The 11,837-nt window shown below is 39.4% G+C and overlaps 1 protein-coding gene across 3 annotated transcripts; it reads left to right on the top strand.

The window, feature by feature from the left end:
* The first annotated feature begins 2,042 nt into the window (after positions 1-2,042).
* LOC107269125 lies at positions 2,043-11,793 on the top strand. Of its 3 annotated transcripts, none has more exons than XM_015742638.2 (7): positions 2,043-2,696; positions 5,209-5,332; positions 7,640-7,750; positions 7,839-7,976; positions 8,099-8,196; positions 8,819-8,984; positions 10,258-11,793. In XM_015742638.2, the coding sequence occupies exons 1-7, from the start codon at positions 2,571-2,573 to the stop codon at positions 10,359-10,361; spliced, it is 867 nt and encodes a 288-aa protein (XP_015598124.1). In that variant the 5' UTR covers positions 2,043-2,570; the 3' UTR covers positions 10,362-11,793. The 3 variants fall into 3 exon arrangements, with proteins under 3 accessions (XP_015598124.1, XP_015598123.1, XP_015598122.1); XM_015742637.2 differs by lacking the exon at positions 8,819-8,984 and adding an exon at positions 8,485-8,650 and having other exon boundaries at positions 2,044-2,696; XM_015742636.2 differs by lacking the exon at positions 8,819-8,984 and having other exon boundaries at positions 2,044-2,696.
* The last annotated feature ends 44 nt before the right edge of the window (positions 11,794-11,837 follow it).

Genomic DNA, 11,837 nt, shown 5'->3' with positions numbered 1-11,837 from the left:
ATAATTATAAGGAGTGGAACGTAACAATACTAATTTTGTAATATCATATTAATTTGTCAGTCCTGATTTGTCATGATTGCAAGCATCTCACACCTTATATAGAGGCATTTATACTTACATATATAGCCATAATATCAGCACGTATCAAGGTGTCTCTTTATAAATAATAAGGCATCGAATCTATTGTGTCCAAAGCAATGGAACCCGTTAATTGGTATGACAAATACTCTAACTCAGATGCGTGTGACGAAAATTTGGCTTAGTGCGCGCCTTACAGAGTGTCGAGGTCGTGAAGGACCGTTACGCCTATAGAAACTTTCAATTCTAGTTTCTCCCTGATACATATAAAAGTCGTCAATAGAAAAAAGATGCTAAACTTTAAGAAGTTATATCACAATTCGTTGAACTTATAATAATTTCTCTGCAATATATTATTTATGTAAATTACCCTTAAATATGACCCCAACACACCTGTTACTTGGACAGTGAGCCAAACTTTAAATCGTCCGTGTCAAAGTGTCAAAGGTCACAAACGATGACCTCGTTTTCCGTTTCTCGAGCAAATACGAAATCTTCATTACTCCCAGGATTTCCAATTCGTGCGTCAAATGTAAATGCAGTTTTCTGCGATTGCAGAATTTCTTTCTCCCGTTCCTTCTTTTTATTTATTTTTCTAGGCGTGCACTTGGCAAACGCAAGTCTTCACGTTCTTGTTAAATAGAGAGTAGCTAATATAGGCGACAGTCATAAATTTTCAAGAACATCCGAGTAAACGTCTGTCACGAAAAAGAAAGGCAACTATTACTCTGTCATGAGGGTACTGTGGAGATAGTAAGGGAACGGAGCAGTGAGAGAGGAAAGGAGAGTATAGTAAAATATGAAAAATAATAGGATTTCATTTTGAACGTGTGAAAGTGACGGGGATGCCGTATTATTTCCACATTCAGTTGAAACAAGAACGATACGTCTAAGTGACTTGTTCTCACGTTTCGATTATTCGCAAATTTTTAAACAATGGACCAACAAGACAATTGTTGTCAAATCGTGCGAATTAGAATGAATGCCAGTAATATTAGAGATACGGGATCATATTGTTACTTTGCTCTTACAGGCTATGTGCAATGTAGCCAAGATGGCGGTATCAAATATAAAACAACCGAACCAATGAAAGGGGCCAGCTGTCATTGTTACGTAGTTAGAATAAGATTGAAATTCTTGTTGAATAGGTAAAAACAATTCTTGGCATTCCTCTAACAATAAGAATCCGACAATATACAAGGAGAGACAATTCCGACAATATCTAGGGAAAATCTTGAATTTGAATTTCGAGACACGTCTTAGTATTCTGTTAGACACGACCTGCTGTGGCATTCTCTTCCTCCAGATATGGCCTCTCTGAGAATTCCAAGAATTCCAGAATTCTCCCACTAAACCACCATCGCTACCATCGCCATCCATGGAACACGAATGTTATCTCGAGTCTGAACTGGCAAGATGGCGATAAATGGTGTAGGCTCTTCCGTTGCAGCTGGTATTATAGTGCTGATGCACCCTGGTCACTGGTGGCAGTGCTGGTGTTCCTGGCTGGTAGTGAAAGACTAACTTTGACAAGGACGAGACGATACCAAAAAGACAAAGAATAATACGGCCAGCAGGTACCTCGAGAGACCTGTAAAAGAATGTTCTCATCCTATCCAACCGGAAGACGACATATGAATTTCATAAATTTTCAACCTCCTTTGCTTCAACGAAATGTCCAATAGATCATCTGTGTATTTATAAATTCCGTAATTCATAACTGCATTGAATATTTTAAAACAAAGGAAAAAATGTTTTAAAATATTTAATATTCTTCCACGTACTTGCACATCTCTCTTTATAAACATCGGAGAAACTCCTAGCCATCGCGTTGAGAACCCTTCCAGGTAAAACATAGGTAATATACCTGTCTTGGGGCTATCCATCCCCACCTGTGTTGTATTACCTCCTCCTGTTCCCTTCAGGTTTTCTTACGGCTTGCGTTCCATTCTACGCGAAGTCGAGTTCTGGCTTTTACTCCGTGGCCTGCGTACCTGCGTACCCGTGTACGAATTACACTGAAAGATTAACTAACGTACAAACTACTCAAATAAAAGACTACGAGTATCTATCGAATCTCACTGTGTTACTCGTTCTTGTTATTGCCCTTATAGCCATCTTACTGTTCTCCCTTGGCCAATAATGCTGTGTAATATATGAGAGAGATGATTTTGTGTGTTGCCAGAAGCGTGCGCGCATTCATTAAGACTGACTAGTGTTAATTAGACCCTCGTCGATTCAACGTAAAAGGTGATTGGTCCTTATTGCTAGAAGTCAATTTATACGAATATATTTATATTTTCAAACACCCATATCAGAGTGCATTGTAAATTTACTCGTGAAGTATAACCCCCTTGTGCCTATAGTCCTTATAGTGCTAACGTCCTTTGTCGTTGTTCATCGTCGTTCGCGTTGAGTGCCAGTGCCGTATCTAGTGCCCGTTAGTAATTCCAATTAAACAAGAAGTATCAAACGGTGATAAAACATCCAAGATGCCTTGCTCAGCGGTAACTCTCTCGCTCGCCACGATAACCGGGATAATCGCTACGGCTCTCCTGGCTATAGCCTTCTCCACGGACAATTGGCTCTACACGGAGGTCAAGCGTGCTCAAATACAAGTTAGTATACATTAGCATATATAGACCTACAAACAGATACACATAGCACAGTAAATTTCACATTCGTCAGCCTTGAGTATTTCCAAAAATTCTCAGACAGTGTGCTCCTTGTAGTAGCGACTTGTTACATCCTGCTTACGGCGGCCATGTTTCTTTCTTTCCCTCCTTGTCTTAATCGCTACGTATTCGTCCGCGGTTCAAACAAACCTTCGTCAAACAAGGACAAACTACCTGTACACATTTTCTAACAATTTTTTCAACGTCCCATAAGGATAAGCACGTTCCTAAAACTCTGCAAACACCTTTTAGCACGACCACTCGCTCGTTGATTTGCTCGCTCACTCGGTCGATGAGATCGACATTCCAAGCCGCACCCATTTCGCGCACATTGACTCAGACGTTCATTCGATTTTGTTCTCACCTCGAAATACCCTTTATTTATATGTAATATTATTCAAAGTACAAGACGACACGTGCGCCAGTACTCGACAGTCAATAATTTCGCAGGCTAATGTTTCAAGCACGTACATTAAAATTTTGAAAAATAAAAAGATTGCATAAATTCGTCATCCAAATTCTACAACGAATGTAATAAGGTGACTTCAAAAACTACAGATACCCGTTCATATAGCAATTATCTATTTAACATATAAAATACATTCCTCGTAATGACGTTCTACAGGCATAAGCCCTATCCTTTCGTTCCATCATGGTTGCCCAGAAGCGAAGAGCGCCCAAGCATTCAAGCATAGAAACGAGAAGAATCCTCCTTTCCCTTGATCTCTCATTGCGACCGCAGCCATCAACGCGCCAATCAACGCTACCATAATCATTTTTCCCATGCTGTGCACAGAGTTTGTTCTTCGTGCCGCTGCAAGAAATCCTATATACAGTTATCTTTCCTACCTAGGCAGGTATAGGCATACACATTAACACTTAGGATATACGTATGCGATTAGAAGCAGCTCGCACATACTTGTGGTATCAAACTACCATATGCGACCAGTTTGTGTACGTAACACATACCCAGTAGCTCCATGATGCAGGTATGTGTGAACGTGTGAGAATATTACAGCTTAACCTGTGATATTAAAAGCTTATTTGTATTCACGGCAGAGTTTGGTGTGTAGACGAACATTTTTGTAGTTGATTCAGTGTATCATACAGGATCCTAGTATGAGAGTAATGTGTACGTAGAGAAACACAACCATATGCAGCAAAGGGGTAGCAATGAGAAATTTCGTGGGTTGGCTATGTATATTATGAAATTTTCCAAAAAAATATTTTCTTACCGTTCACATTTATTATTAGAAAAAAAATGTGACTGCGTCAGGGTATCAACTGCGATTCTCAGCAATGGCGAAACTCAATGTGAAAGCAGCGCCGAACGAGAAACTGTGTTTACTTGTAATTAAGAAGGGAGAAAAGAAAATGTTGGAAAAATGAAAACTAAATGAATAAAAGAAAAGTCCCATGAGTGCAATGTCGTCGGCCGTGTATCTCTTGGCAGATGTATTTCCTAAGAGAGTTCTGCACGAGTAGTGGGAAAATGCGAAACAAAACGTAAATAAAAATAGTCTCCAGTCGTTAAGTAAACGCGATGAATTCCATTCTGCCCACTGGACTATGAGAATATCGGAATATGAGAATGAATAACATTCCACGGCCCACTGATTCAAGTAACGCGTATTCGTTTCTCTTTGTATATTGTATACCTTGTCGTACTTTTTCTTTTGTTTCACATTTTTTTTATTCTTCCTACTTTTTCTTTCCCCCTTTCTTTTCATAGGTCTTTCCACACCACCTACGCAATTGCTGTATCTACGTTTAACTACTTGCAACGTTTCGCAATTTCCACCAAGGAGAATCGCGTTACGAAGGACTCAGTCGTCCGCGTACTTTCTTATAATAGAAATGACAATTGAATATCGCTAAGTTGTTATGACAAATAATTGTATATTATCTCGTTCGACTTTTGCCATTTATCGTGCACGATAAATATATATATATATATACATATACATTTACACGAATATGCACTTTGTATACGAGTATTATGTACGTACCGGTATAATTCGCAGGTTGAATTCAGATAGAAACTAGATAGTATCGTTCGAATGGTGTAATTATATCTAATTTCACGTCCATGCTTAACGACGTCCGGAGCTCCGTGAGCGGAACTATCCTGACACGCTCGAGTAAACGCTCTCTAGGAGGTTTTAACGGGTACCCTATATATGCGTACCTTATTACTTGCTATGGGAGATGAAATAGCAGCAGAGAGCTGGCAGGTAGAACGAGACAAAAGAATCTGAGATAAATAAAGAGACTGCCGGGACGAGATAGCGAATGGCGTCGATCTTGCGAATCGATACTTTCTACAATTGTTATATTAAATCTACGAAATGACTGTACTTGGGTGTTTAACGATTATTTTTTCTCCGTGACTGTAACGTCAATGCGACTCGACGAATTTCTCTAGTAATGCCACTTCATTTTTATCTGTCTTTAGCAATACGCCGCTAAGCATGCCGAGCAGAGCCATCTCGTCGAGCAGATGAACACTAAATATTATTATTATACGAGAACTCAGGGACTCTTCAGGATATGTTACCCGAAAGAACGACCACCTGCCGGTAAGATTAAATTACTTTTATTTACGTCGGTAGATTAGATTCTCTTCCTCTTTGGAAATTCCCGCCATTTCTTAACGGTCCAACGATCTTTTGATTATTAACATTTTTTCTTTTCTTCCTTTAATATATCTCTAATGGCTGGCGACTACTTCTCGCGTGTTTACATCGCTGCGAAGACACGGCTTCTGAACCCGGACACCTTTGGCTACTTTCTATGCGGAATTATCCTTGCGATTCCATCGCTTCTCATTCACGTAATAGGTTAGAAGTTTAACCTGAATCGTAGGTACTAGAAACTTCATTGGAGTTCTCTTTCAATATGCACGTAAAGCTGTACACTGGCGTTGACCACTAGAGCCACAAAACGGGACTGCTAAACGATATACGACACGACTTAAATTCCAACGATATCATGTGGCATTGTTTCTCGACGCCATGACACATCGGAAAATGCATTTCCGGTGCCAGTGATAATTGCCTCGATCGATTCTATCGTTGGATCGACGCTTTATACTTTTCAACATTATTTTCCCTGCGATCCAAGATACAGACGATGTTTTCTCTTCTTCGTATTTAAGGAGGCATCAGCGCCATCAAAATAATAGTATTTCTATTTTGATCAATACCTTGTATATCGTTCGTTAACAAACATATTTCCTGTGCAAGATCATTTATTTGACGGAAATGGAAGGACAGAGATTCGTGAATTTTTCATTTTCACATGACACGTTGTTTAAATAACTTTCGTCCACTTTTACCATCTAGAAGTTGAGATATGTCAAAAAGGAATACAGCTGTTTTAACATATGAAGTATATGTATAGTGCAATTTTGACTACTTCAAATTCGTATATCTCTGTAAGTCGACGCTCAGCAATACTGAAATTTCGCTGAAGAATTTGGCTACATCATACTGAACGGCATATTTTCATAGCAAATAATAATCTTTAATTCGAACTAACTCAGTGGTTACCTTAACGATGTTATTATTCATAACGAAAAATCAGAGCCTGTATATTTACCGTTGTCTGACCGAGAAGCGCCATATCCGTTTAAAGAATCGACTGTGAGCTTCCGGAGCACGTAGTTTCCGGTCGAGCAATCATTTCGATTCGTCCCTACGGAACGTGATCGGACTGACCCCCATTCGCAGAAAGAAAGTCTTTCGCAAGTCTGGCGCGGTCGTAATAATTAAAATGAAAATTCTTCGAGAACGTCAAAGGATATCGGATAATCCTGTTGTACGATTGCTGCTTTATCAGTGTATGGTGTTCCGTTAATTTATATCTCGCGACTTCATATCCTAGAGGATATGTTATAGGACTATAGTGAAGTACAAGGTGGACAGGATGATAGCTCGGTATATAAGATCGTTGACTCGCGTGTAACTGTACTCGCTAAAAGTGGTGAGAGAAGGAAGCCACCTTGGTATCTTGGACATTTTTAAAGCAACGGTACCACCCGGTATATCTGTTGTGTCTCTTTCCTTTCTTGGAAAATATTTATTTTTATCCATTTTTTTCCACTTTATCATTATATCCCCTAGGTACGATTAGTCTGAAGTGCTTTTACAATTAAAAATATCTTAATATATTTGCATATCAAGTTATTTATGACATTTTCATTTTTTCACCTGTCCGGTGCGCACGTGGACACAATTGTCGTTGGATATCAGTTTCCAATCTAAGTGACTCTTGTACATTTTAAACCATTAGACGGTGGCCTCTGGAAATTTAACTTATGACTAATGATGATTATTCATACGGCAGTAAATCATATGTGGTTTAGTGATGGATACCATCATGAAGTTTCGTGGAAACGTGCAAGAATTTTTGTCGCTGGTTAGGATTGAAAAAAGTACCGTTGGACCGGGTCGCTACATACAAATACATACAGTCTTCATGTATTTATGCACCTGAACACATGCGAGGCTCTATGTGTTTCTGCGCTCAGTGATAGCGTATATTGCATTCTAGGTCAGGTGCATTTCGACGTATATACATATATATTCAAAGAGTGTATATATATATATGTGGTGTATTATACTATCCGGATATGCTGAAAAGGGTAAATTCCTGACGAGAAACTGAATGAAAAATGTCGAGACATAAATCTGAAAAGAACATGATTTACTTGAAAATTAATTGGACATTAAGGTCACAGCTCACCAATTGCTTGGTTCGAACAATTAAACTTTTCGTTTTTAATTTTTCTTCTCACCTATGGCCTTTTACGTATGGTCACTTGTATAATAGCGGGATTGTCAATCGAGGACTCTGTGATTGATTATTTTAAAAATTCTTTATAGTGGAAACTTACCTCAGCCCCGTGGAAACTCATTGCATGAACATCGATTATTTCATTCCCGATGAGGAAAATCAAACGAGAGGCTTCTCCGATGACGCAATGGCGCGATTACGTACGTATACAAAGTCGTATTTATTTTATTTTTACGACATTCCGAACAAGTAATGATTGGTAATTGATTAAATAATTGTTTCTTACAGATATGGGACGTTCCGTCATCGCTCTCTTCATGGTTGGTTTCCTGGCGATATTCTCTGCCTTCTGGACCGGTGTTGTCGGCTGCTGGCGACGTTCACCTGGAAACATCACTGCCACGGCAATTCTGATGCTCTTAGCCTGTACATATAGACTTCTATCATATATACCATAAACACATTAGTTTGTCTATTTACAGTTCACAATGTAATTATCATTAGCCAAAGACATGATCATAGTAATAATCTTCCCACTCGTTCGTTAGGTCTACTTAGTGCCGGTGGCATGGGACTGTGGCACGGCGTCGAGTATTACGAGAAGGAGAAGATCGTGGGCGAAGAATATTATCAACAATGGAGCAACGTGAGTAAAATACTATCTGATAAGCGTATATATTATTTATCAAATATACAAACTCATAATACTTAAGCATTATTGATATGGGAAAAGAAAAGAAAAAGTTGACAGCAGCGCCGCGTGACGGCGGCGTTCGGAAGCTTGACGCACTTTAACGGTTGAATGTATTTGTAACAGTCATTGAATACAATTTAGCATCACCGTCCGATACCGGAGTATCAACAATCTGGAAAGTACCTGGGAGTCTCTGTCGAATATATTTTGTAAGCAAAAACGCGAATAAAATGCCCACAGGTACTTAAGGACAATGCAGCTCAGTGGTACGACTGGTCGTTTTATTTGGCCTGGCTCGGCGTTGCCACGTGCCTGGGCACCATGACGCTATTTCTCATCGCAGCGTCCTGCCTAAGGAAGGAGCGGGCACGAGAGCAAGCTCAAAACGTGCAATACATCATGCCAGGTGATCATATGAATCGAACACGCCACGACTAATACGTGCTCCGTTTTTTTTTTCCCCACTCTCACACAAATCTTCCTCAACGGAATCCTGGTGCTTCCTCTTCCTGGCGTTCATCCCTCTGCCACACTACGACTGCTTCCCACGGATCCTTAACCAACCGTTATCTAGGTCCTGAAGGACAACTCGCTAATCTCGTACGACTGGTCGTACGTGGTGGCTTGGGTCGGCGTCGGTTGGTCACTCGTCAGCGCTATATTGTTTAGCGCCGCGGCCATTTGCTTGAGGGGCGAAAGAATGCGCGAGGAGGCTATGAACATGCAGTACCTCATGCCTGGTATTTTATTTAATATTTAACACATTCTTTTTTTGAGTTTCTCCTTGTATCGTCGTTACTTCCTTTTTTTCACTTTTTTACTTGGGGGCTTTTACTAACTATGTTTTTTTAGTGGACCGTACTGTTTCGCCAGCGCGTTCAGTCGAATGGGTTGATGGCTATCGTATGAAATCGTACATGTTCGACAAGACGTCATTTTTCGTGCGTGAAAATGTATTTTGGAATTTCGTACCGTTAAGCGAAATTGTATGATGAGTATACCCATAGGGTAACAGTCCGCAGTCGGTACCGTTTCATACGATAAAGTTAATAGGGTCGGTTTGTAAACGTATAGGGATTTTCAAAGGTTATCAGAGCAATAATACACACACAGAGAGAGAAAGAGTGCACGAATGAACGTATAATTGAGAGAAAGAGAAATTTGTAGAATATTAAGAGAAATGGATTCAGGGACAAAATTTAAATAATACAGCTTACTTAACAGCAACACTTAACCGTCAAGGCTATACTACTACGTCATTTAAATTATTAGAACTCAGTCTCACATTATTCGCCCTTTACCAGAATATCGATCCATGTACATAATAGAATATCGAGGCTCCGCGTGTGTTATATTACAGTTGCTAATCGTTTCTCACGATGGACCAAAAGGTAGAGCGCAGATAAATACTAGAAATGGATAATTGAAATATGGCGACCGCGACTGTATGCGCCTAGCTTTTACTTTTTTTTACAGCACGCTCTGTTTATTCCGCGAATTGAAGTCATTTTGTCATGCTCTAACTCAACAGTTGAACTTTCTAGATCGTCTTTAGCTGGTACCGATCGATTCCACTTCGCTTTATTATTATCATAATTCATAATGACAATATGTAAACACGCGCTATATCATATGTATGTACGAAAGTACGTATTATCTGTATATTCGTAGAGAAAATATATCCCAATCAAGTGTCGTTAAAACTAATGCTAAATGACAGGTGGCACGTGATCTTCGTTGAAAAAACAATTTGCCCGTGAATAGCAAATTATTACTCTGCCTACGTCGACGGCATACTCAATTCAATTACACGCCGCCATTTTTCTCGAAGACCCATTCACTCGGAAGGGAATAAATGACATTATCGTCGTGCTTACCTATCTGAAAACAATCGGGTAAAGAATTCTTCTAAATATAATTTAGCCTTTAAGCAAAGGAATTATTTCTTACAGTAACAACGAGTCCTGTAAATATGGTTACTTGCATGTTTTTTTTTTCTTTTCTGCATTACAGTGTACCCGCAGAAACAGCAGTACGCGTATGCCAGTTATCCAGCACCTGCAGCTTATCCGGGACCGTATTATCACGGTTCTCAATACGGGCCATACAATTACTGATTGTGCGCTTATAACGCGCGTGAGAAGGAACAGAGGAAGTAATCGAGGAAGTGCGAGCGAGACCGGTAGTCAACGAGAATCAGAAATCAGACCAGGAAGTCGTCCCAGGAGTAAAAGAATAAAGAAGAGAAGCGCGTTGCGCCAAGGAAGCAAAATCGTTCTTGGAAATATATGAGTATATTATGAAACAAGGGAATAAATGCTAACCGTGTTTATTCACTTATGACACAACGAATACTTGTACTGATAGATGAAGGACAGATGCAGGATGGCTGACGGGTTCGAGTTATCCCGGTTACTAGAATATCAAGGCCCAAATCATGCCCACTCGACGCCAGGCCCTGTGCAGTAATACACAGTTTCTTACGGATTCGTAAAAATCTCGTCAGCGGAATTATCAAAAAATATTAAACAATTGGCTCTAATGTTATTTATCGTTGTTGTACTTTTATTATTATTGTTGTTGTTATTCTTATTACACTTCTGTGTCTCCTTGAATGTTGTGACTGAAACTTTGCGCGATACGGGAAACCTGGAGGACTTCCGGACAGTGATGTAATCGTGGCGACCTCTTGTGCATGGTGTCGCCACCGTAGAGTGTGGCCTAGTTTGGGTCTTGTTAATAATTGTGTGCGTGTGTATTTTCTTTTTGTTTTGGAAAACAACGTGAGATTGGAACGAAAAAGCGTACATCGAATTATTTTATATATAAATATTGTCCGCGCGGAGGCGGCTGCTCAAAAAAAAAAAGACAGTAGAATGAAAAGGAGGTGGCGAGAAAATTTTTTTTATTAAAATGCAATATTTATATACTCGTTCGGTATTGCGACGAGATTTAATTTTATACATATTTTTTTAACGTATAATCTAATATTTCATCTCTTCTATCTTACTTTTTTTTTTGTATCGTGCTAATAATTATCGTACAAGGGACAGTGTAACTTTTGTGTGTAGCATATCAGACGGATTGTACCTCGAAAGTGGGATGCGTTGGTAGAAAAATCCCATGTTATCATCGATCATCTATTATACAATTAATAATTTTGTCGTCAGTTACTCCCAAGAAAATGTAATGTTACGTGTGACGCACACATTCATTCGAACGTGTCCTCCATTTATATAACTGGCACATGTAATTAACGTGTACGTACGTATAATATTGTGTTTGCTGGGCTACCTTCCAGTCATCCGTCATGAAGAATTTCGTTCTAAACATTCATCTACTCTTATCATCTCATTAATAACCTTATCCGGTATTTTTGATACGTGGATATATGTTTTCTATGCGAAGCAATCAACAGGCGGCAACAGCTACAACAACGACAATACGTCCCTGTCGCAATATGACTGTCAGGCTCTAACAATAAGCGAAAGCGACGAGAAGAAAATGTATAAATTTTCTTACGTATATATTAAAAGACCCTGAAGATTTTGTCGTCTCTCTTATTTTCTCTGTACATACCTTATCTCCGTTAA

This window comes from Cephus cinctus, unplaced genomic scaffold (genome assembly GCF_000341935.2).
Source record: "Cephus cinctus unplaced genomic scaffold, Ccin1 Ccin1_scaffold0606, whole genome shotgun sequence".
Classification (NCBI taxonomy): Eukaryota; Metazoa; Arthropoda; class Insecta; order Hymenoptera; family Cephidae; genus Cephus; species Cephus cinctus.
The sequence above is the reverse complement of the archived record's forward strand: the minus strand, read 5'-3'. Positions and strand labels throughout refer to the sequence as shown.

What these genes read in the sequence shown, in the direction of transcription:
- LOC107269125 (XM_015742636.2), top strand. Translation starts at nt 2,571, where the DNA reads ATGCCTTGCTCAGCGGTAACTCTCTCGCTCGCCACGATAACCGGGATA. An exon ending in TGACGCAATGGCGCGATTAC is followed by an intron (nt 7,751 to 7,838) that starts GTACGTATACAA and finishes TGTTTCTTACAG; the next exon opens with ATATGGGACGTTCCGTCATC. An exon ending in AATTCTGATGCTCTTAGCCT is followed by an intron (nt 7,977 to 8,098) that starts GTACATATAGAC and finishes CTCGTTCGTTAG; the next exon opens with GTCTACTTAGTGCCGGTGGC.